Genomic DNA, 19,353 nt, shown 5'->3' on the forward strand with positions numbered 1-19,353 from the left:
TTTAAAATTAATTCTTTAATATTTTTAAACAGTTTTAAAGTATTATATAAAAAAATAAAAAATAAATTATTTTAATATATTTTTAAATCAGCTTATAAAACGCTTACGGAAAGCGGAAATAGAAGTTGAGAGAAACTCCCTCTGGTTGCGTGTGGGTGCGACGTCGTTTTTTCCATAAAGAGATCAAGACAAAAAATGATGGCATAGACCCGAAAAAACAATCATCATCACTTAAAATTAATGGATCTAGAGATCTTACCTGAATGGAATGAAAAAAATATAATGAAATGCAGCTGCATCACTCACTCTCCCTGGAAATGCTTCAGATCATCCTCTATCTCTCAAACCCTAACAACCTCTCCATCAAATTCTGCAAATCACTACCAGAGCGATCTCTCCGAATAAATAAATAAATAGACAAATCAAGGCACCAAGACCGAATCAAAGATGTATATGGCATACGGATGGCCGCAGGTGATCCCTCTAGAACAAGGACTCTGTCCTTCACAGCAGCGGATCATTTATTTCAAAGTCATCAATCGCCTCTTCCTTGTTGTCTCTCCTTCTCGCCTCGAGCTCTGGAGCTCCTCTCAGGTTCACAAGGAGCTAATGATCACTTTCATGTGCTTATTTTTGTTTCATCGTGGATAATTAAGGTTTTAGATTTGTGAATTTTTGCTGGTCTTTATTTTTATTTTTTTGTGATTATGTGCAGCATAAAGTGAGGTTAGGCAAGTATAAGAGAGATGCGGAGTCGTTGGAGAGAGAAGGCGAAAATATACAGGCTGTGTGGAGTCCTGATACCAAACTGATAGCCATTCTTGTAAGTATTTTTTAATTTTGATTTCTTTTTGTATGTTTGAGTTTGACGTGCCACTTCATTTGTGCTTTCTCGCCAATCTCGATAGTTTTCATGTAAGAAACTTTGCATGCATTTGACAATTACAGGAATAGGCAAATGCTTTTACGTAGATTCAGTCAACTCACACTGTAGAATTAATGTGGTGCACCTATCCCTATTTGTCAAAATTCTATTGAAATTGGAAGACCAGTAGACGCTGAGACTGTAGCTAGTTAGCTTCACTAGATGTACAGTTGGAGCTAGAAGTTCGGGCTCAATTATTGTAATATTAAATCAGTTTTATGGGGACAATCTTCTGTTTTCTCTAAAATTTCATATGGATAATGATATAGACAAAATGGCATGAAGAGTGGCTCGTCATTAAATTGTTTTAGTTGAACCCTTTTTTTTTTAATGTCTGGTCTGGAAATAAAGCCTGGATGCGTTGAGTTTATGAAAAGTGAATTGTGATAGTTTTGCTTATATATATATATGCTTTCTATTGTGTGCAGACAGCATCTTTCTTTTTACATATATTCAAGGTTCAATTCTCTGAAAAAAGAATACAAATTGGAGGGAAGCAACCATCTGGCTTGTTTCTTGCTAATATAACTCTTGTTCTTAGTGAGCAAGTGCCCTTTGCAGATAAGGAATTGACAGTGTAAGTAACCTTGGCTACTCTTTCCTATTTCAGGGGAGGGTGGGCTGATTCCTAACTGACTCTGGTTTTGAACATGTAAATGCAGATGTGGAATTCGCATTCCATACTGTTGTGTATATGTTTGCATTGTACATAATGCTAGTTTTTTATGTGTGTATGTGTGTGTGTGTTTTAATCTATATGATTCCTGTTTACTCTCATATACTCTCAGTTTTTTTATAAGCTTTTACTGTTGATTTTCATAGTAGTCCTCTAATATTTTTTTTTTTTTTTGTGGCAGGAGCAATTTTGTAAGTGATAACAAACATATGTTACTAGGACTTTCCAATGGATCTCTATACAGTATCTCCTGGAAGGGAGAGGTAATCATAACAGAATAGGCATTGATTATAATAACTCACAATGTTTGTTTTATTTAGATGTTACAAGTCTATTTAAGATAAACTGTTGAGTGAATTCTTTTTTGATTGTATCTCAATTTCTTAACAGTTCTATGGAGCTTTTGAAATTAATCCCTATTCACGTGACAGCAGTGATACCTCCATCTCACCACATTCTTTAGGTAACGGTTTTGCTTCTGGAAGGGCTTCATCAGGTTCTGTATCTAATCATAATATCACCAGGAAGACTGCTATTGTGCAGCTGGAACTTTGCTTGCCGATGAGGTTGCTGTTTGTCTTGTATTCTGATGGACACCTAGTATCATGCTTTGTCAGCAAGAGAGGTTTAAAGCAAGTTGAATATATCAAACCTGAAAAAACGATAGGTTCTGATGATGCTGTATGTACTTCAGTAGCTTCAGATCAACAAATCCTTGCTGTTGGTACCAGAAGAGGGGTTGTTGAGTTATACAACCTATTAGAATCTGCATCTCTCATTCGTTCTGTGTCTTTGTCTGACTGGGGGTAAGTTTCTTGCATCCTGTCAGCAGGGTTATTGTAGGGGTGAGGTAGTTCAATATCACTGAGTGTTTGTTCTTTAGGCATTGAACTCATGGAAAAGTATGAAGTTGGTCTAATTTGGAAACTTTGGGAAATTTAAAATTTCTGAATTTCTGAAATGATCATTTGCTTCCACCTATTAACAACGTAGAATGAGGAACTCCTTAAAACTTATTCACCTCATTCAAGTTTTTCCTGACTAACCTCCTAACTTTTAGATGATCATTTCCTTCTGGTTTGTGACTTGATGCTATTCATGTACTTCTTGTGTTTGGACTTTGAGTTCATGAATTTCAAAAGCCTTGTCATGGTCTTATTATTTTGCAGCTATTCCATGGATGAAACTGGTCCTGTCAGTTGTATCGCGTGGACACCTGATAATTCTGCTTTTGCTGTTGGGTGGAAGTTAAGAGGACTTACAGTATGGTCGGTATCTGGGTGTTGTTTGATGTCAACAATTCGTCAAATTGGTTTATCTTTATCTTCTCCAAAGGTTAAGCCAAACCAAGAATGTAAATACGAGGCATTGATGAATGGCACCTCATTGATGCAATGGGATGAATATGGTTATAAGCTTTATGTGATTGAAGAAGAGTCTCTTGAGAGAGTTATTGCATTTTCATTTGGCAAATGCTGCCTCTCCAGAGGAGTTTCAGGAATGACATATGTTCGTCAAGTTATTTATGGTGAAGATCGGTTGCTTGTTGTACAGTCCGAAGATACTGATGAACTCAGAATTCTACATCGAAACCTTCCAGTTATGTGTTCAAATAGCACAAGTTATTGACTGTCATTATTTACTTGTCTTTGTAATTTATTGAGGCTGATATGCACTTTCTTTTGCTTAGGTTTCCTATATCTCCCAAAACTGGCCAGTTCAACATGTTGCGGCTAGCAAGGACGGAATGCACTTAGCTGTTGCAGGCCTCCATGGGTTGATCTTATATGATATACAGCTGAAAAAGTGGCGAGTGTTTGGAGATATTACTCAGGAACAAAAGATTCAGTGTAAAGGGTTATTATGGCTAGGGAAGATTGTTGTTGTCTGCAACTACATTGATTCTTCTAACACGTGAGTTATCAATCTCTGTTTACAGACATGCTTGGTTATTCAAACTTCTAAGTTGGTATATTTTTGTAGAAACAAAACCAGTACTTCATGAATCTATAGATTGCAGAGGGAACCATCTGATTTTGAGCCATTTGACTAATTTGCATCAGATGGTGCCCACTGCATATCTATTGATTCATGAAGTGTTAGTGTTTAGTGTTCTATGATACACTCCTGAATTATGATTAGGTAGACCAACCCTTTTAATTCACTGGGTTGGTAATTGGGACAGGTTCCGAGGTAGGGTAGCAGGTGAATATGGAAATTCTGATTTTTTTTCTTCCTGTGATGCGGGAAGAATTGGGATTTATATGATAGGTATGCAGACACAGCACTTGACACGTAGCCCTTTGAAATAAAATCAAATACCTGTAAGTCCATTATCAAAATTCTTAGGAAACAACTTTGATTGTATAGGCGTTTACGAACTCTAGATTCTTCCTTGTTGTTCAAGGACTCGGACCGGGTACAACCCAGAAAAAAAGACAGAGTAAAGACCAACTTCAAATAGAAGAATACTTGTTGAGAAGTCGAAATTTCACAAAGGTTCGACATGCCATCACTTCAGGATTCCACTATAGAGAAGCCTCTCAAAAAGACCTCCAAAATGATTTTCCCTATTTGTGCAACAAAGTGTTTAGGCGAGACTTGGTACAGGCTGGGCTGATTTCTTAAGCCATTCCTCTGTGGCACTTGTCAGTCTTGGTTTATGTATTTGGGTAGATTTACAATTTTTATCTTATTTAACCCTGCAATATAGTTTATTATTCAAATAATTGGTTTTCTGCAGGTATGAATTACTTTTTTATCCAAGATACCACCTTGACCAGAGCTCCTTACTTTGTCGAAAGCCATTGCTTGCTAAACCAATGGTGATGGATGTCTATCAAGACCATATACTTGTCACATATCACCCGTTTGATGTCCACATATTCCATGTGAGATTGTTAGGTGAACTGACTCCTTCTAGCACTCCAGATTTGCAGGTAAATGAATATTTTCCAGCTTCTTATTATTAAATATTATAACAAATATATGGGAATATTTTTGATATCCATGTCCTCTTGGAGTTTAATTTTGCACTTGAGTATTTTAGTGAAACTTTATTCTTCATACTTTGAAGTGATAAAATGACAAACAGCTTTCTACAGTACGAGAACTTTCTATCATGACTGCAAAGAGCCATCCTGCAGCTATGCGTTTCATCCCTGACCGGCTTCCAAGAGAGTTGGCCTCAGACAATCATATTTCATCGTCAGAGTTTTTGGACACAGTGCCTGCTAGGTATTCATCTTTGCAAATACTGATGCAATTTCTTTTGTGTACCATATGCCTCTGAATCGCTGCACACTTTGCTAGTTGTTTGATACTGAGAACAAATGGGGAACTTTCGCTTTTGGATTTGGATGATGGACATGAAAGAGAGCTCACTGACTCTGTTGAATTATTTTGGGTTACTTGTGGTCAATCAGAGGAGAAGGCAAGTCTAATTGAGGAAGTCTCTTGGCTGGATTACGGCCACCGAGGCATGCAGGTAATTTAATGCTAAGCTTCATAATCTCTTTCCTGTACTCCTAGCTATTATTAGCTTCTATAATTGGTTACCTTTAGTGTCTGTCTACTGTACTTGTCTGATGTAGATCTTCTTGGAAGCTTTCTTTTACAGGTTTGGTATCCATGTCGAGGTGCTGATCCTTTTAAACAGGAAGACTTTTTGCAGGTATGCATACAATCATTAACATTAAAGGTTCTTTATACCATGGTATTTGACAGATGATATGGAGCAGGACTTGTGAATTTTGTATACTTACTGGATGCAAATTCATTTTCTTTTTTTGTTGTGAAATTTCTACGCTTAATACTTAGAAAGACGGAACTTGTCGGTGTAGCCCTCAAGTCAAGTTAAATTTTAAGCATTCTTGATTAGCTTTGACCAATTCAGTTTCTTTTGAAGTCAGTAAAATGGACTTGGCTTTGTTTAAATTCTGGTTTGACTGTGATTTTAGCACTTTGGTTATATGTCTTTATTTATAAGGAAGCTATATCCTTTTCTCTGTCTATATCATTATTTGTTGCTACATGTATTTAGTTTAGCTTATTTTGTACTCTATCCATCTATGTCAGTTATATATATATATTCTTAACAGCAATCCTTTTGGTTTTCAGTGATTTCAGTCTGGTTCTTGATTGATGTATCCTGAATAGGTCTAACTTGACATGTTATGATTTATCTTTTAGTTGGATCCAGAACTAGAATTTGATCGTGAAGTGTATCCTCTAGGGCTTCTTCCAAATGCCGGGTTGGTTGTTGGTGTTTCCCAGAGAATGTCCTTTTCAGCTTGCACTGAATTTCCATGTTTTGAGCCATCTCCTCAAGCTCAAACCATACTGCATTGCTTACTCAGACACCTTCTTCAGGTATCACTGCTCTTTTATTTCTACTTCTCTTTCGTTTTGCTTTTGATTTTTACTTGGGTGGTGTTTGGTATGGGGTTAAAAAATGGGGGTGAATTATCAAAGGAGTAATTATTACAAAAAGTAATTTTTAAGGGTGCAAGAGTTAGTTTTTAAGGATGTTTGGCATGCTAATAAAATGAAGAGTAAATCATTTACTTGGTAGAAAGAGAGAATGTAATTAAGCTACTAGAAATGGTTGATGAGAGAGTAATAAAAACTTCATCTGGTGTGTGTTTTGGGACAAAGAGGAGACTGAAAAAAAATGCATGGACTTTAAATTTTTCCATAAAAATTATACCCACTTTAGGGTAACGAGTATCCCCTTAATAAGTTGTCTTTTCCAAAACTAGAAACCAAACAAAATAAATTTCACCAGGGTAAATTATAACTCCCATTAACCTCCAATCAAACATAACCCCATAGTGGATGCAGAAGGGGAAACAATTGTTGGACTTGGCATTTGAAAACTTTGTAGGAAGCCGCTTATGCTTTCTCCTTTTGGTATTAGAAGAAGGTTACTTCAGTTCACATGCAACATAATTTCTGTGTATGAACCATCAATTTAGCTATTGCATGAGACTTAATTGATCAACTAAGCAGTTATGCTGTGAGCTGGGGCATATGGCAATCCAGCACCTGGAATTCTCTCTGGTTTTGGTTTTTAGCACTTAGCTTCTGCAGTGTTTTTATCACTTTGGTGCTAGAAATAAATTGGTCCTGTGATGAAAAGTCTTTTTCTTCAATTGAAGTTTTAGATTTCCATAGATTCACTGTTCACTGATAACCCTGAGCAAATAAAATGCTAGTTCCAATTTCGTGTTTCTGCTTTTTAGTCACCAGTTGTCATGATCCAGGGTCTAGGCCAACATCACATGTCAAAATTATAACACTGTTGATTACATGATGGTACATGCCATAGTGAAGTTGTAAATGCCATGAGGTGTTTACCATGTGGTAGTACAAGAAGTTTTTACCTTGTGGTGATTACCATGATGATGCAATTCCAAAATAGGCCCTTCGTGGGTTTTTCCATTATGGTAAAAAGGTTGCTTGTCTGTATGGAAGTCCTGTTTTTATCGGAAAAGAAATGCTAGTCCTGTTTTGAAGCAAACCAGCTGCTGAAAACACGTGCTCACATTCCTTCTAGCTTTAAGGCATACTTTACTTATTCTGTTTGTGATTCTTTTTCTGCCAGAGAGACAAAACAGAGGAGGCTTTGCGGTTAGCACATTTATCAGCAGAAAAGCCTCACTTTTCCCATTGCCTGGAATTGCTCCTTTTTACTGTATTTGATGCAGAAATTTCAAGGTATGTGCATTTCATAAAGAGAGATGAAACCATGTCATGCATGATAACTAGAAGATCAATGCTTAGAATTGTTTTCTGGGAGCCAGATATTAATGAAATATGCAATCAATAAGCTTCTAAGCCAAGTTTATTCCACATAACTGTTGTTTGAACGCAACGACCATAACCAAGAAACTTTGGGGTGACAGCTTCAATTGTATTTGTTTGTTCATGGGCACAATCACATGGCTGTTTGATTTGTCTCCTTGGTCAACTAAATCTTAGTTGTTTTCAATTTGGAATTATGGAGAGTTGTTAAATTCTGACTTCTCACTCTATTTCATAATGAATTGTTGAATATATACAGCATCTACATATCTATATTAGGACAGCTATTAACTACACATAAATAGGTATTATTGCTAGGTTCTGATTTATAGGAAAGGATATCTGACTTTCTGTTTTTACTCCCAACAAATCAGCTTCAAATCTGCCTTAATTACTTCAGAATCTTCAACAGGAATATATGTGGTTCATTGATATGTCTATATTCATTGATTTAAACAATCAGCACGGGCTCTGTTATTGGCTTTCTAAATTAAAGTACTCCCTTGCAGGCAAAATGTGATCAAGAACCAGGTATCTGTCCCTAAACATGCTGGCAACTGCTCTCTTTTGGAGAAGACCTGTGATTTGATAAGAAACTTCTCAGAGTATCTTGATGTAGTTGTGAGTGTTGCGAGAAAAACTGATGGTCGATATTGGGCAGATTTATTCTCTGCTGCTGGAAGATCAACAGAGTAATATTCTGCTCCTTGCAGAGATACCTCTTTTTGAGTTTTGTCTTATGTTTTTACCGTAATTCTCAAAGATATTTAGACAGGAACATTGTGCAATTGAGAAGGTTGGTATTTATACATGCATCAGTTTTTGAAATGTGGCTTTGAAGTCCTTTTTTTTTTCCTCCCTGTTGTTGCCTCCTACATTTTGGACAATTGTGTTGGTACTAGATAGGCATGGTTGGGTAATTTCCTGCAAAGTCTGTGCCCTTTTTAGCTCATAGTTTAGCCTTCACAAGAAAAACTAATTTATTACTTGGTATTCTATCAACACAATTGTGGCTTGATGCTCACTGCACCCTTTTATCCTTCATTTTTCTACGCATTATTCTTCGTTCATTATTTGATATAATTAGGGATGAGCAGCATTCTCATTTGGGGAAAGGTTTAGCCCTCTGCTTACAATCAGGCTATGCGTTGGGTTACTCTGACCCTTTATTAATTTATGAAAATCAGGGAGTTAGATGTTTTGACTTTTGATGTTAGTGAATGGATAGCGTTGAAATATGGCTTTCTTCCATTTTGCCCTATCAGTTTGTGATGAAATTACAATCTTGATAGATATTTAGTGTCATTTGTAAGTTTGAAAGGTAATATGTAGTGGATTTCTCTTATTTTATCCCATTTTGCTCTGGGGTAGACAATGCTGTCATCATTTCATATTAATGCGTTTGTTATTGATTGTGTGTTTAAGGTTGTTTGAAGAATGCTTCCTAAGGAGATGGTATCGCACTGCGGCTTGCTATATACTTGTAAGAATTGCATTCTTCTCTTTTGAATATCTCTCTGTTATATTCTTTCTTTCTGTCTGTCCGTCTGTCTCTGTCTTTTTTTTTTTGATGTATAGTAGCTCTTTGATATAAGGATTTAATGGTTTTTTTCTTTTTCTCATTTCACGTGTTAGCCAAGAAAGACACATTCTGATCAACTGACTGTAAACTTAAGCATAGTTTTATGCCATCGCTTGTAGTCAACACATACAGTCAGGTTTCTTTGATCTCATAGGGATTTTTTAGGGTGATGAATAATACTAGAGATACTAAAACTTCTGCAAACATTTTTTTTACTAATTGACGTGGTGGTTGATGATAGGTACTATATTATTTTTTTCTAATTTTGTAGTGATAAGTATCTGATTAAATACTTAAAAAGTCAAATCACTATTATTTAAAAACCTTTATCTTTATTGTATCATGGATGCCATGAGTTAGTAGAAGGGTGTTGGTATCCCTTGCATTACTCAATGTTTATAATCTTAAACTATCTTGTGTTCTTTAATATTGGATTGTGTTGGTTGGGAGGACACATTCAAATCTTTGCCTGAGAGGTGCAATAATAATAAAAAGGATAAAAAGAAGCTTATCCATTCTTACAAGACCATGATTTATGAAGAGGATTCAAGAGCTACATTCTGCCTTTTATGCATGCAAATTGGTCGTGAGAATGTATTGTAGTTAAAATTGTGCTCACTTAAATTGTTCCTTTTCATGAATGTCATAGGTGATTGCGAAACTTGAAGGGCCTGCTGTCAGTCAATACTGCGCCTTACAATTATTGCAGGTAGGCAAATGCTAGTAGCTTACCATAGCCACTCTCCTCTTTGTTTGTTGTTTTCTCTATGGTTCATCTCTGACAATGTTTACCAACTTTATACAGGCAACACTTGATGAATCTTTGTATGACCTTGCTGGAGAACTGGTATTACTCCGGGCATGATTATTCTTCAGCAAATGATACTCAAACCTAACATGGGGCAGTACATTTATTTCCCTTTGTTTTGTTATTAGGTGCGCTTCTTGCTGAGGTCTGGAAAGGAATATGACCAGACATCGACTGATTCAGATATACCATCTCCCAGATTTTTGGGTTATTTTCTTTTCCATTCCAGTTACAAGGAGCCATCATTGGACAAGAGGTTGATATATTCATCCTGTTCTCTTGTACATTTTTCAGACCCTTGTAATAGTTAACTTCCGAAAGTTACTAACAAATCAGGTGCCTTTTCTTTGGAGCAGTAATTCCTTGAAAGAGCAAAGTGCTCATATTGCTTCTGTGAAGAGCATCTTAGAAAGCCATGCTAGCTATTTGATGTCAGGGAAAGAACTTTCCAAGCTTGTGGCTTTTGTAAAAGGCACTCAGTTTGATTTAGTGGTAAGCAAAACCTACAGTTTTTTTGAAAGATGATCCGCTCCTTGTACAGTATTTTAAGATTGTGAATTAATTGCAGGAATACCTTCAACGAGAAAGATATGGTAGTGCTCGCTTAGAGAATTTTGCATCAGGGCTGGAATTGATTGGGCAGAAGGTGAACATCCTAAAATTCCTCAGTGCTCAACACTCTTAATAGATAAGCTGCATACTGACTGCTTAGCATGAATCTCTCTTTCATAAATAGCATACTGGATTTCCTATATAACCTCCTCCTCATTGCACATCTTTTGTGGAAAATTAGATCACTTGTTATAGCCTTTTGGTGGTGTACCTGCAGTAGTCTCTGTTTTAATCGCACTATTCTGAGCTGGTAACAAAATCTTTGAAATTAAAATCCTCGTACATAGTAGTTAAGACTCTAACAAGACATCTCACATATCTTGCATCAGTACTGATATCATTTTCATATTTGCTATATTCCCTGAAGCAATATTGAACCATGATTAATATTTTAATCATTATTACTTGAAAATTTGCTTCGCCTTTTATTTTATTCTCATAGAACCTTTATTGTATGTTTTCAGCTTCAAATGGGAATGTTGCAAAGCCGGTTGGATGCAGAGTTTCTATTGGCTCATATGTGTTCTGTGAAGTTCAAGGAATGGATTGTTGTTCTGGCCACACTTTTAAGACGAGCTGAGGTATAACCAGCTTTCTTTATATATGTTTGTGTGTATATATATATACACTCTGGCATTTATTGTCGTCTCATGAGTATGCCATCTCACTCTGTATTGCTTGTGTTTCCTTCCATATTTAGACCAACTTTTTTGAAGTCAGATTCTTGTGGTTTTGCTTGAAGCTTGTAAGTTATACTTTTGGGGTTGTTTGGGAATTTGCTCAACCTTAAAAGGTTCAAAATGCTTGAGTTATTGGGACAATATCTCTGTAATGCTAGTTGTGCGTTGGAAGTTCAAACTTCATTTCCTGTAATGTAATACTAATAATTAATTACTGAACTAAAGAGATACATTGATGCATTAGAGAGCATGCTGGGTATTATTCCATTCGATTGACTGGGTTAAGACATCCCCAATTATTTGTTCTGTACTCACATGCTCATGATTTCTGTTAAGATTGTTTTATCTAGGCTTTGTTCTTGTAACTTGATTGCCCTTTCCTTAGCCTCACATGCTCATGATTTCTGTTAAGACTGTTTTATCTAGGCTTCTTGTAACTTGATAACCCTTTTCTCAACCTCCCTCCCTCCCTCCCGCCACCCAACTAACCACACTTAGAAAGAGAGGCATAACTGCCACCTAGATTGCATTTGGTTAATGTCCTGGGATAAAAGAGATAAAGACGAAGACATAAAATAAATTTATCCTTGGGATAGTTTTGGAGTTAATTTCTTTATTTTCAAAAAAGGAAGTACAAAGAGACATAACTCCTTTGTGCTCACTATCTTCTTTTATGTCCCTATACAGTAACCAAACCCTATCTTATAGTTTCATATAATAGGCAGATGGACAGAAAAGGTCTCAGGCCAAGTTCGACACATGGTTTGTCTTCCAAGCTAATTTATTGTGATGCTTTCAACAGGTTCTTTTTGATCTTTTCCAGCATGATATCAGGTTGTGGAAAGCATATAGCATCACCCTTCAGGTATTCATCTTTCAAAGCATTGCCGATTAATGAAATTAATAACGGTGGTGTTTTTATGGGAATCTTACCCCGCCTTCCTGATCTGTGCTCCAGTCACGCCCTGCATTTTCTGAATACCATGATCTGCTTGAAGGCTTGGAAGAGAGACTCTTATCTGTCTCAAATTTGCAAGAGAAATGAGGGTGGGTTTGGATCTCTAACCAGATTTCCTGGAAAAAAAGAGATGGTATTCAAAGTGACCCTTGTCATGGTTGAGGTGTTCTCGAGCATCACGTTCCGGTCGAATCATGTTCCCAGTGGATGAGCATCACGTTCACGGTCTGATATGTGCAAGTTGATGTTCGGGGTGGCCTTTTCATCATAATAACCATTTATCTCTTTGAATCACAAAATCTTTGTAGATATGAGTTCTTCTATAGTCTTCACCTGTGTATAATCATTTTTTCTATTGTATGACATGTAAATAAAATAATTTGTCCAAATAAAATTACTCAAGTTATTGGGTCTCGTGCATAGTTACTGTCAATTTATATGTTCGAACCAGTTTGGTTTTGCCGTCAATTGTGCGAATCCTGATTGGATCATTCATTTCGTCAATTTGAAGATTTTTGTGTCAAAGCATTTAAAAAAATTATCAACTCAAGGATAATTTTTTGTTTTAGTTTCAACTCATTTTGAAGAGCACTTTCAATAACATTTGAGCCGTGCTATCCAAAATCACTAGGTAGAACGGGGTGGTGCCTGCCCTGTAAATCTTGTCAGTCAACATGAGCTTATTCCCGAAAAAGAAAGAACGTACTTGCACCTTTTGTGTGCGCTTTGGTTCCGAATTTCACCGTAGTTGAATAGCTATTTTATTCCGTCCCTCCACTCCATGGAGTCAAGGGTTGTTCTGAGAAGCAGGATCCGTTGGCTTTAAAGGCACGCTGGTTTTTCTCTGCTCACTTTGGAGAGCTTAATGGTCCATAGTAGCCAAAATATATAAATCACCCTTCGCATCTTGGTAAGCTACTTCTCCTTTTGTAAAACTTTGAATTATTGAAACACGGGTTCTGGGTTACAGGATACTTTTGTATTTTTGTGTTTTTATAATATTTAATACTTTATTATTTGCTGTTTAAGTTAGTTTATTTTAGTTTTTAGACCCAGATTTCTCGGTACTGTTTCTTAAATTCTTGTAGTCAGTTTATCTGATTCCTATCCTTTATGTTTCTGTGTTTTGCAGGTTGATACTTTTGACATGCTCTTACTTGCAAATTGGTATTAGATTTTATTTATTTATTCATGAATTGTTTTTATGGAATTCCTCTCGTGTTGTAAGTTGCTACAATGGCTGGACTTAGGCTTTCAATGCTAAAAAATTCGCTCTGTATTTCCATTAACTCCCTTTCATGGCAATCACTTCAATTTTGTAATGTTCATGGAAGTACTCTAAGATCAGCATATGCTATCATAAATCGTGGTTATTACAAAGATGAATCAAGATTGGCTGGAAATCTGACAAATTTTAAAGTTGTGAGATCTGGCACTTGTGTCAATAGCCAATCTTATAGGATTGAACCCGTGAGAGGATTTTCGTCAACTTCATCGAATGTGTTGTTTCAAAGTGCCGTTCCTTTCATTTCAATGAGACCCGAGCTGAGCTATCGATCATTCTCTTGGTCATCTGGTGGCAAAGTTGATAAACCTGTCGGTAATGAAGTTCCAGCTTCATCCGGTGGAAATGATGTGGATGTTAGTAACAGTGGTGCTATTGTAAGTGACTGGATTAATAAGGTTAAAGAAGCTTGGCAAAGTACAGTGGATGCAGTAACTTATTCTGGCCAAAAGGCTATAGAGACATCCGATGAACTGACCCCATATGCTCAGCAGTTGCTTGATTCACATCCGTATCTTAAAAATGTTGTTGTTCCAGTTGGTTCGACTTTGACTGGTACCGTAGTGGCTTGGGTGGTGATGCCTAGACTTTTGAGGCGATTTCACAAGTATTCATTGCAAACTCCTGCTGCTTTGCTATCTGGAGGCATATCTGGGGAGCAAATTCCATATGAGAAAAGCATATTGGGTGCTTTGGAAGATCCTTTGAGATATGTAATCACCTTCATGGCATTTTCGCAAATGTTAGTAGTTCCAACTATAATCTTTTCCGCTTTATGATATTTGAATGTTCATGTTTTTGTTATATTTTTCAATAGGCGACTAGTATATTTGGACTTTGACTTGCAGTGCTGTGATGGTGGCACCTACTACGATTGCTTCTCAATATATAGCACAAGTATGGAGGGGTGCTGCTATTCTTTCTTTTGTATGGTTTCTGCATCGGTGGAAGACAAATGTGTTTAATCGTGTGATAGCTTCAGCAACGGTAGATCAGGAAAAGCTGTTAACTCTTGATAGAGTTTCTTCTGTTGGTCTTTTTGTTATTGGACTGATGGCTTTAGCTGAGGCTTGTGGGGTAGCAGTGCAATCTTTTCTGACTGTGGGTGGCATTGGAGGTTTGTTAGTGAATGGCCTGTGCTTTTACTCCTATTGTAATTATGGTGATATGATTATTTGGCATGAAAATTCCCGTCAATGAACTAATCTTCTGATTTTTTTTCTCGTTCTATTTTATGCTCCAAACTCCTATTTATTTGTGGTCGCGGTGCAATTTTAACATCCTAATTTGTATACTTTATCGTGTCTTGTCTTTCTTTTCTTTTTTTTTTCGCTCTATGGGTTTCTTGAATGCATTTGTTAGCTCAAGAAGTTCTTACATCAAAGCTATCTCTATTCTCTCTCTGTTTGTTTACTTCCTTTGTCATTTAGTTTGGGCTGCCACAACTTATATACTCATAACATTGTTCTTTTTCTTCAAAAGCTCTCCATTTGTATGGAGAGCTGTTATTTAGTTATGTTGTCAGGACTTCGACCTGCCATCTTAATTAGGTTTCTTTTACACTAGTGGTTAGAAAGACTTGAATTATGTTATTTGTTCACCTCAATATCCTCGTACCAGTTTTATTTTCATGTGAATACTATCTGCTGCTTTATATTTAATATTTTACAATTCTCATTGAAAACGAAATGCATCTTATGCAGGAGTTGCTACTGCTTTTGCTGCCAAAGATGTCCTTGGGAATGTTCTCAGTGGGTTGTCTATGCAATTTTCAAAGCCCTTTTCACTTGGAGATACAATAAAGGTGAGAACATGTCATTTGTCTATAGTTGATTCAAGTTTTTGGCTTTCGATAGTGAAAAGTATTCATAAGGAAATAGTCTATGAGTTATGATCAGATTATGGTTTTCTCCAAAATGTTCTTTGAAGGTTCTTTTCACAATGTACAAAAGCATTGTTTCATTAGACATCCATTGCTTAGTTTATGCTTTTATTTGTTATTACTTTCCTGCTGTTGGTCTTGTGATAAATTACACTACCAAGCACGCCATGAGCATGATAGTTGTTTAGATAGTATCCCATCCAATAATCACTGTCATTATAAAAATGAGTATCCTATCCATTCTAGTTTTATTTGTCAATGCACGTGAAAAATGGAAAAGAAGCTATTCTTCCTGTGCTTTTGTTATGATTTCAACAAGTTTACGCAAGCTTGTGAAACTGAATGTAACGTATATACAATATATGCATTTGCTATTATTTTGTCTTGTCTCATTTTTCTTTAAAGAGACATTGAAATTCTCTGATTGCAGGCTGGGTCTATAGAAGGTCAAGTGGTTGAAATGGGACTTACAACCACTTCCTTACTGAATGTTGAGCAATTCCCTGTCCTCGTTCCAAATTCATTGTTTTCCAGTCAGGTAGGCTGTTTTCTTTGCAAGTCATATTGTGTATTTTTAGGGAACCATGGTCGAAAGTTGTGTTACCATAGATTTCTATCTCTCTTTGTGCAAGGGTTATTGACATCACATGCTTAATTGGTGTTTTATTTTTTATATATGTATTCACTCAAATACCTTACTTTACCCGCAAGAAGCTGCAGAAGCTTACCATCTCTATCTCTGTGCCCACATGTATGTGCCTGTCATATGTGCACTGCACACGCGCGCTTGTGCACACAGACTATAGTTGTGTCTAATAATGAGCTGGCATCTTGGTAATGTATTTCAGTTTGCACCATCTGCTCTCTTGCTTTGCCATGTATCTACTAATGCTGTTGACCGACTAACCTTTGATGCCTGCATGTAAAATTATAGGTAATTGTGAACAAGTCTCGTGCCCAATGGCGTGCAGTTGTCTCCAAAATTCCTGTGATAGTTGATGACGTGGAGAAGATACCCCAGATATCAAATGACATCAAGAGCATGCTAAATTCAAACCCAAACGTTTTCTTGGGAAAGGAGGCTCCTTACTGTTACTTATCTAGAATAGAAAGTTCATTTGCCGAACTGACTCTTGGTTGCAATCTCAAGCAAATGGTAAGATCCAATCTCCCCCCCTCAATTTTTACTTTTGATGCAGGACAGAAAATCAACCATTTTGTTTGCAGATTAGCTGTGTTTTCACTAAATGATTTTCATCTGTACCAAGCATTTATTCTTTGAAATTTAAACATTAAATATCTAGCTTGCTGTTAATTGGAACTGTCTTTTGTGCTTGACTCCAGTTTGGAAATAAAGACAAGACAATACTATATTCTTATAGCTCTCTCTATTTGCTAATAAATGCGACTATAGTCATGCATAATCTACAATGATATCAGTCTAAATAAGAATTATGGCATCAAATTCAGTTAAGCTTTGTAGTCAAGAATTGTATTTCTAAAATGCCAAACAATTTCAAAATCTTGCCAGGAAAATGTAAGGCAATTGCAGAGAACAGTTTTCATCATAGATTTTTTTTTTTTTTCTCATGAAGCTTTGTTTTGAATCTCAATACTGGGATACTTCGTCCTATCATAAAGTCCATTATAAATCAGCACAAAAGGATCAATATAGCCGACCACAACTAGTTTGGGACCAAGGCTTGGTTGCTATTCTCGTTGTTCTTACTAATATTTGTTGTATTGCCATGTGAGTGCAGAGCAAAGATGAATTATACACTACGGAGGAAGACATTCTTCTGCAGTCAGTCAGGATAATAAAGGAGCGTGGTGTTAAATTAAGCAGCACATGGCAGGACAGTACCGGTCAGTGATACAGTGACAATGCTGATAAATGAGGTTCCGTATGATGGAGCTCGGACCCTTCTCTTCATATACTGAACTTCAACATCATACTGCGCATAAATGTGAAGTGAAAATGGGTCTGTCCACAGTATCAGTTTCATCATGATTTTGATTCCTGTGTTGTTTTGGTCCATATGTAAAGAAGAAAAGAAAAGCTATCATTTGTAAAGGTTGACAGGATGCTAACTCAAGTTGACAGAAAAACAGGTTTTTAACTTTCTTGACCAACAGGAGTTAGTTTCGAATCCATTTATGCAGTCGAAAAGGAGCCATTCCCTATTTTTTTTTCCTCATGGAAAAAACCAAAAGGTGAAAACAGGTTTCATGCGAATTATTCTCATTTTGTGTAGCCATGGACTATTACAGCGTTTTTAAAGAGCAGCGACTTCAGATGCAGCTTATTGAACTGAAATAATGCATGATGATAGTGTACCATGCTTATTGAAGACAACATGGAATGCTTAACTAGCACACCTTAAAATAGGACGAGGGTGTTAGATCACGCAATTTGGGAATGTTTACACTGTTTCAACCAGCTCTTGGGTTATCCAAAATATATATATATATAGACTCATGGAAATGATAAATTTAAAATTTTTCAAGAGCTTTAATATTTTATTAGACAAATCTAGAATTGTTTAAATTTTATATAAAAATTACCTGAAAATTAGATGTTTTTTCGCTTTTGAATAATTGCTTTAAGGTTGGGTTGTTGTAAAGTACAAGTTATCTAAATGTTTAACATTTAATGGTAATTCACATGAACCACTAGTGAGAAATATTTTAAATTTTTTTAGGGGAGAGAGATTGTTATGCCTTTAAGTGTTAACTTTTTGTGTGTGTTTTTCAGGTATTTTGTATTGTGTATTACTACGTACTTCATAGAAAATAAAAAGGAAAACCTGAAAACCATATAAATAGTAAAATATCAATTTTTCTCCTTAATAATATCTCATATATTATTTTACGATAATTCTAGAAATTTATTCAATTAAGTCCTAGATTGATTTTTCTAGGTCTAGAATTGTAATTTCCTATATAAATTACTTTCTAGTCCTTAATTTCTAAAACTTATTTACAATTAAGTCACACTTGATTAATCATCTCCTTTTAAATTATAACCAATAGTTATTATGTGTGTGACATATTAGGTTCCCTAATAAGTTGATCCAAATATAAATCATAATCCTAAATAAAATATGATTACATAAATTAAACAAATTAATTTATTATCAATTCAACAATTAAATGATTTATATTTGAAGATCAAATAAATGTATGTTTAGTAACCTTTCATAATCCCTAAAATATTAGAGAAATTATAAGTGGTTTGAATTAACCTTTTAGCGACTAATTTCTCAATGTAATTATTATTCCTTCATCAACAATGTTCTGATTTAGATATCATAGCATGAAGTGTGTCTACTCCATCAAATCATGTTTGATCTCAACACCATAGTCATTGATTATTTGAAACTCTTTTCAAATCTCATTCCAACTTGCGCATGGATTTATAATTAATACTATTTGAGAATAGATGTAATATTTTATCTAATTTATCTAGGGTGATGAATCATCTCTTGATTACTCAAATACTTTCATATAGTTCATGTTATACCCAATATCTATTTATTTGTGACCCTTGACTAGGACAATATGTATTAGGATCAAAACATAACTTTCCTTATATAAGATAACTTAGTGATCTCAAGTTTAAGGATAACTTACACGACCATCATATGATTCTTTCTATATACACACATGGTCTCTCCATATAAAATTCTTATGCAGGTCAGTTCAGTGTATATATCATCTGACAAGCACCTTATATTAATTTTAAGTATCCCTTATACCTTAGTTTATGAGGAAATTTGTTTCCTTTCATAAAGAAAAGAACATAATATGTATTAGTCTCAATTTCTCTAATTAATGTCCAGTCCTAATAGATCATTGATCATGAACATTTAGGAATAGTGTTTCGATGCAATAAAAATCTCATAATTATAATAATTTTATAATTTTCTTTACAAAATATTTTTGTCCTAATAACTTTATCTTTACTCTAGATTCATTAATCAAATATTATATTTTATAATCAAATATTTGATGAATAATAAAGATAAATAAGCCTTTATTAAAAAAATAAATATGTTTACATGAATAAAGTCAATGCTATGTGTAATCAACTGATTGACTACAATTCATATACAATAACACTCCACCCTTCAAATATCT

At 35.5% G+C, this 19,353-nt stretch overlaps 2 protein-coding genes across 8 annotated transcripts; both read left to right on the forward strand.

Moving 5' to 3' along the window:
- The first annotated feature begins 230 nt into the window (after positions 1 to 230).
- Positions 231 to 12,466, forward strand: LOC133692013 (uncharacterized). 3 transcript variants are annotated; one of them, XM_062112657.1, is made up of 23 exons: positions 231 to 594; positions 716 to 823; positions 1,354 to 1,502; positions 1,783 to 1,864; positions 1,992 to 2,407; positions 2,771 to 3,200; positions 3,292 to 3,515; positions 4,345 to 4,540; positions 4,696 to 4,838; positions 4,914 to 5,088; positions 5,221 to 5,274; positions 5,793 to 5,972; positions 7,207 to 7,319; positions 7,916 to 8,098; positions 8,832 to 8,889; positions 9,638 to 9,697; positions 9,794 to 9,835; positions 9,925 to 10,052; positions 10,153 to 10,288; positions 10,365 to 10,442; positions 10,873 to 10,989; positions 11,891 to 11,953; positions 12,047 to 12,466. In XM_062112657.1, the coding sequence occupies exons 1-23, from the start codon at positions 448 to 450 to the stop codon at positions 12,131 to 12,133; spliced, it is 3,369 nt and encodes a 1,122-aa protein (XP_061968641.1). In that variant the 5' UTR covers positions 231 to 447; the 3' UTR covers positions 12,134 to 12,466. The 3 variants fall into 3 exon arrangements, with proteins under 3 accessions (XP_061968641.1, XP_061968643.1, XP_061968644.1); XM_062112659.1 differs by lacking the exons at positions 231 to 594; positions 1,354 to 1,502 and having other exon boundaries at positions 724 to 823; XM_062112660.1 differs by lacking the exons at positions 231 to 594; positions 716 to 823; positions 1,354 to 1,502; positions 1,783 to 1,864 and having other exon boundaries at positions 1,992 to 2,064; positions 2,145 to 2,407.
- A 124-nt stretch (positions 12,467 to 12,590) lies between these two features.
- Positions 12,591 to 17,397, forward strand: LOC133692014 (mechanosensitive ion channel protein 1, mitochondrial-like). 5 transcript variants are annotated; one of them, XM_062112662.1, is made up of 7 exons: positions 12,591 to 12,956; positions 13,179 to 14,073; positions 14,180 to 14,448; positions 15,035 to 15,135; positions 15,644 to 15,751; positions 16,148 to 16,369; positions 16,974 to 17,397. In XM_062112662.1, the coding sequence occupies exons 2-7, from the start codon at positions 13,283 to 13,285 to the stop codon at positions 17,085 to 17,087; spliced, it is 1,605 nt and encodes a 534-aa protein (XP_061968646.1). In that variant the 5' UTR covers positions 12,591 to 12,956; positions 13,179 to 13,282; the 3' UTR covers positions 17,088 to 17,397. The 5 variants fall into 5 exon arrangements, with proteins under 5 accessions (XP_061968646.1, XP_061968645.1, XP_061968647.1 ...); XM_062112661.1 differs by lacking the exon at positions 12,591 to 12,956 and having other exon boundaries at positions 12,984 to 14,073; XM_062112663.1 differs by lacking the exons at positions 12,591 to 12,956; positions 16,974 to 17,397 and adding an exon at positions 15,928 to 16,047 and having other exon boundaries at positions 12,984 to 14,073; positions 16,148 to 16,291.
- Positions 17,398 to 19,353: the final 1,956 nt, after the last annotated feature.

The sequence above is a fragment of the Populus nigra genome, chromosome 4 (genome assembly GCF_951802175.1).
Source record: "Populus nigra chromosome 4, ddPopNigr1.1, whole genome shotgun sequence".
Taxonomy (NCBI): Eukaryota; Viridiplantae; Streptophyta; class Magnoliopsida; order Malpighiales; family Salicaceae; genus Populus; species Populus nigra.

What these genes read in the sequence shown, in the direction of transcription:
- LOC133692013 (XM_062112657.1), top strand. Translation starts at nt 448, where the DNA reads ATGTATATGGCATACGGATGGCCGCAGGTGATCCCTCTAGAACAAGGA. An exon ending in TACATTGATTCTTCTAACAC is followed by an intron (nt 3,516 to 4,344) that starts GTGAGTTATCAA and finishes GGTTTTCTGCAG; the next exon opens with GTATGAATTACTTTTTTATC. An exon ending in AACAGGAAGACTTTTTGCAG is followed by an intron (nt 5,275 to 5,792) that starts GTATGCATACAA and finishes TTTATCTTTTAG; the next exon opens with TTGGATCCAGAACTAGAATT.
- LOC133692014 (XM_062112662.1), top strand. Translation starts at nt 13,283, where the DNA reads ATGGCTGGACTTAGGCTTTCAATGCTAAAAAATTCGCTCTGTATTTCC. An exon ending in ATTCATTGTTTTCCAGTCAG is followed by an intron (nt 15,752 to 16,147) that starts GTAGGCTGTTTT and finishes GTAAAATTATAG; the next exon opens with GTAATTGTGAACAAGTCTCG. An exon ending in GTTGCAATCTCAAGCAAATG is followed by an intron (nt 16,370 to 16,973) that starts GTAAGATCCAAT and finishes ATGTGAGTGCAG; the next exon opens with AGCAAAGATGAATTATACAC.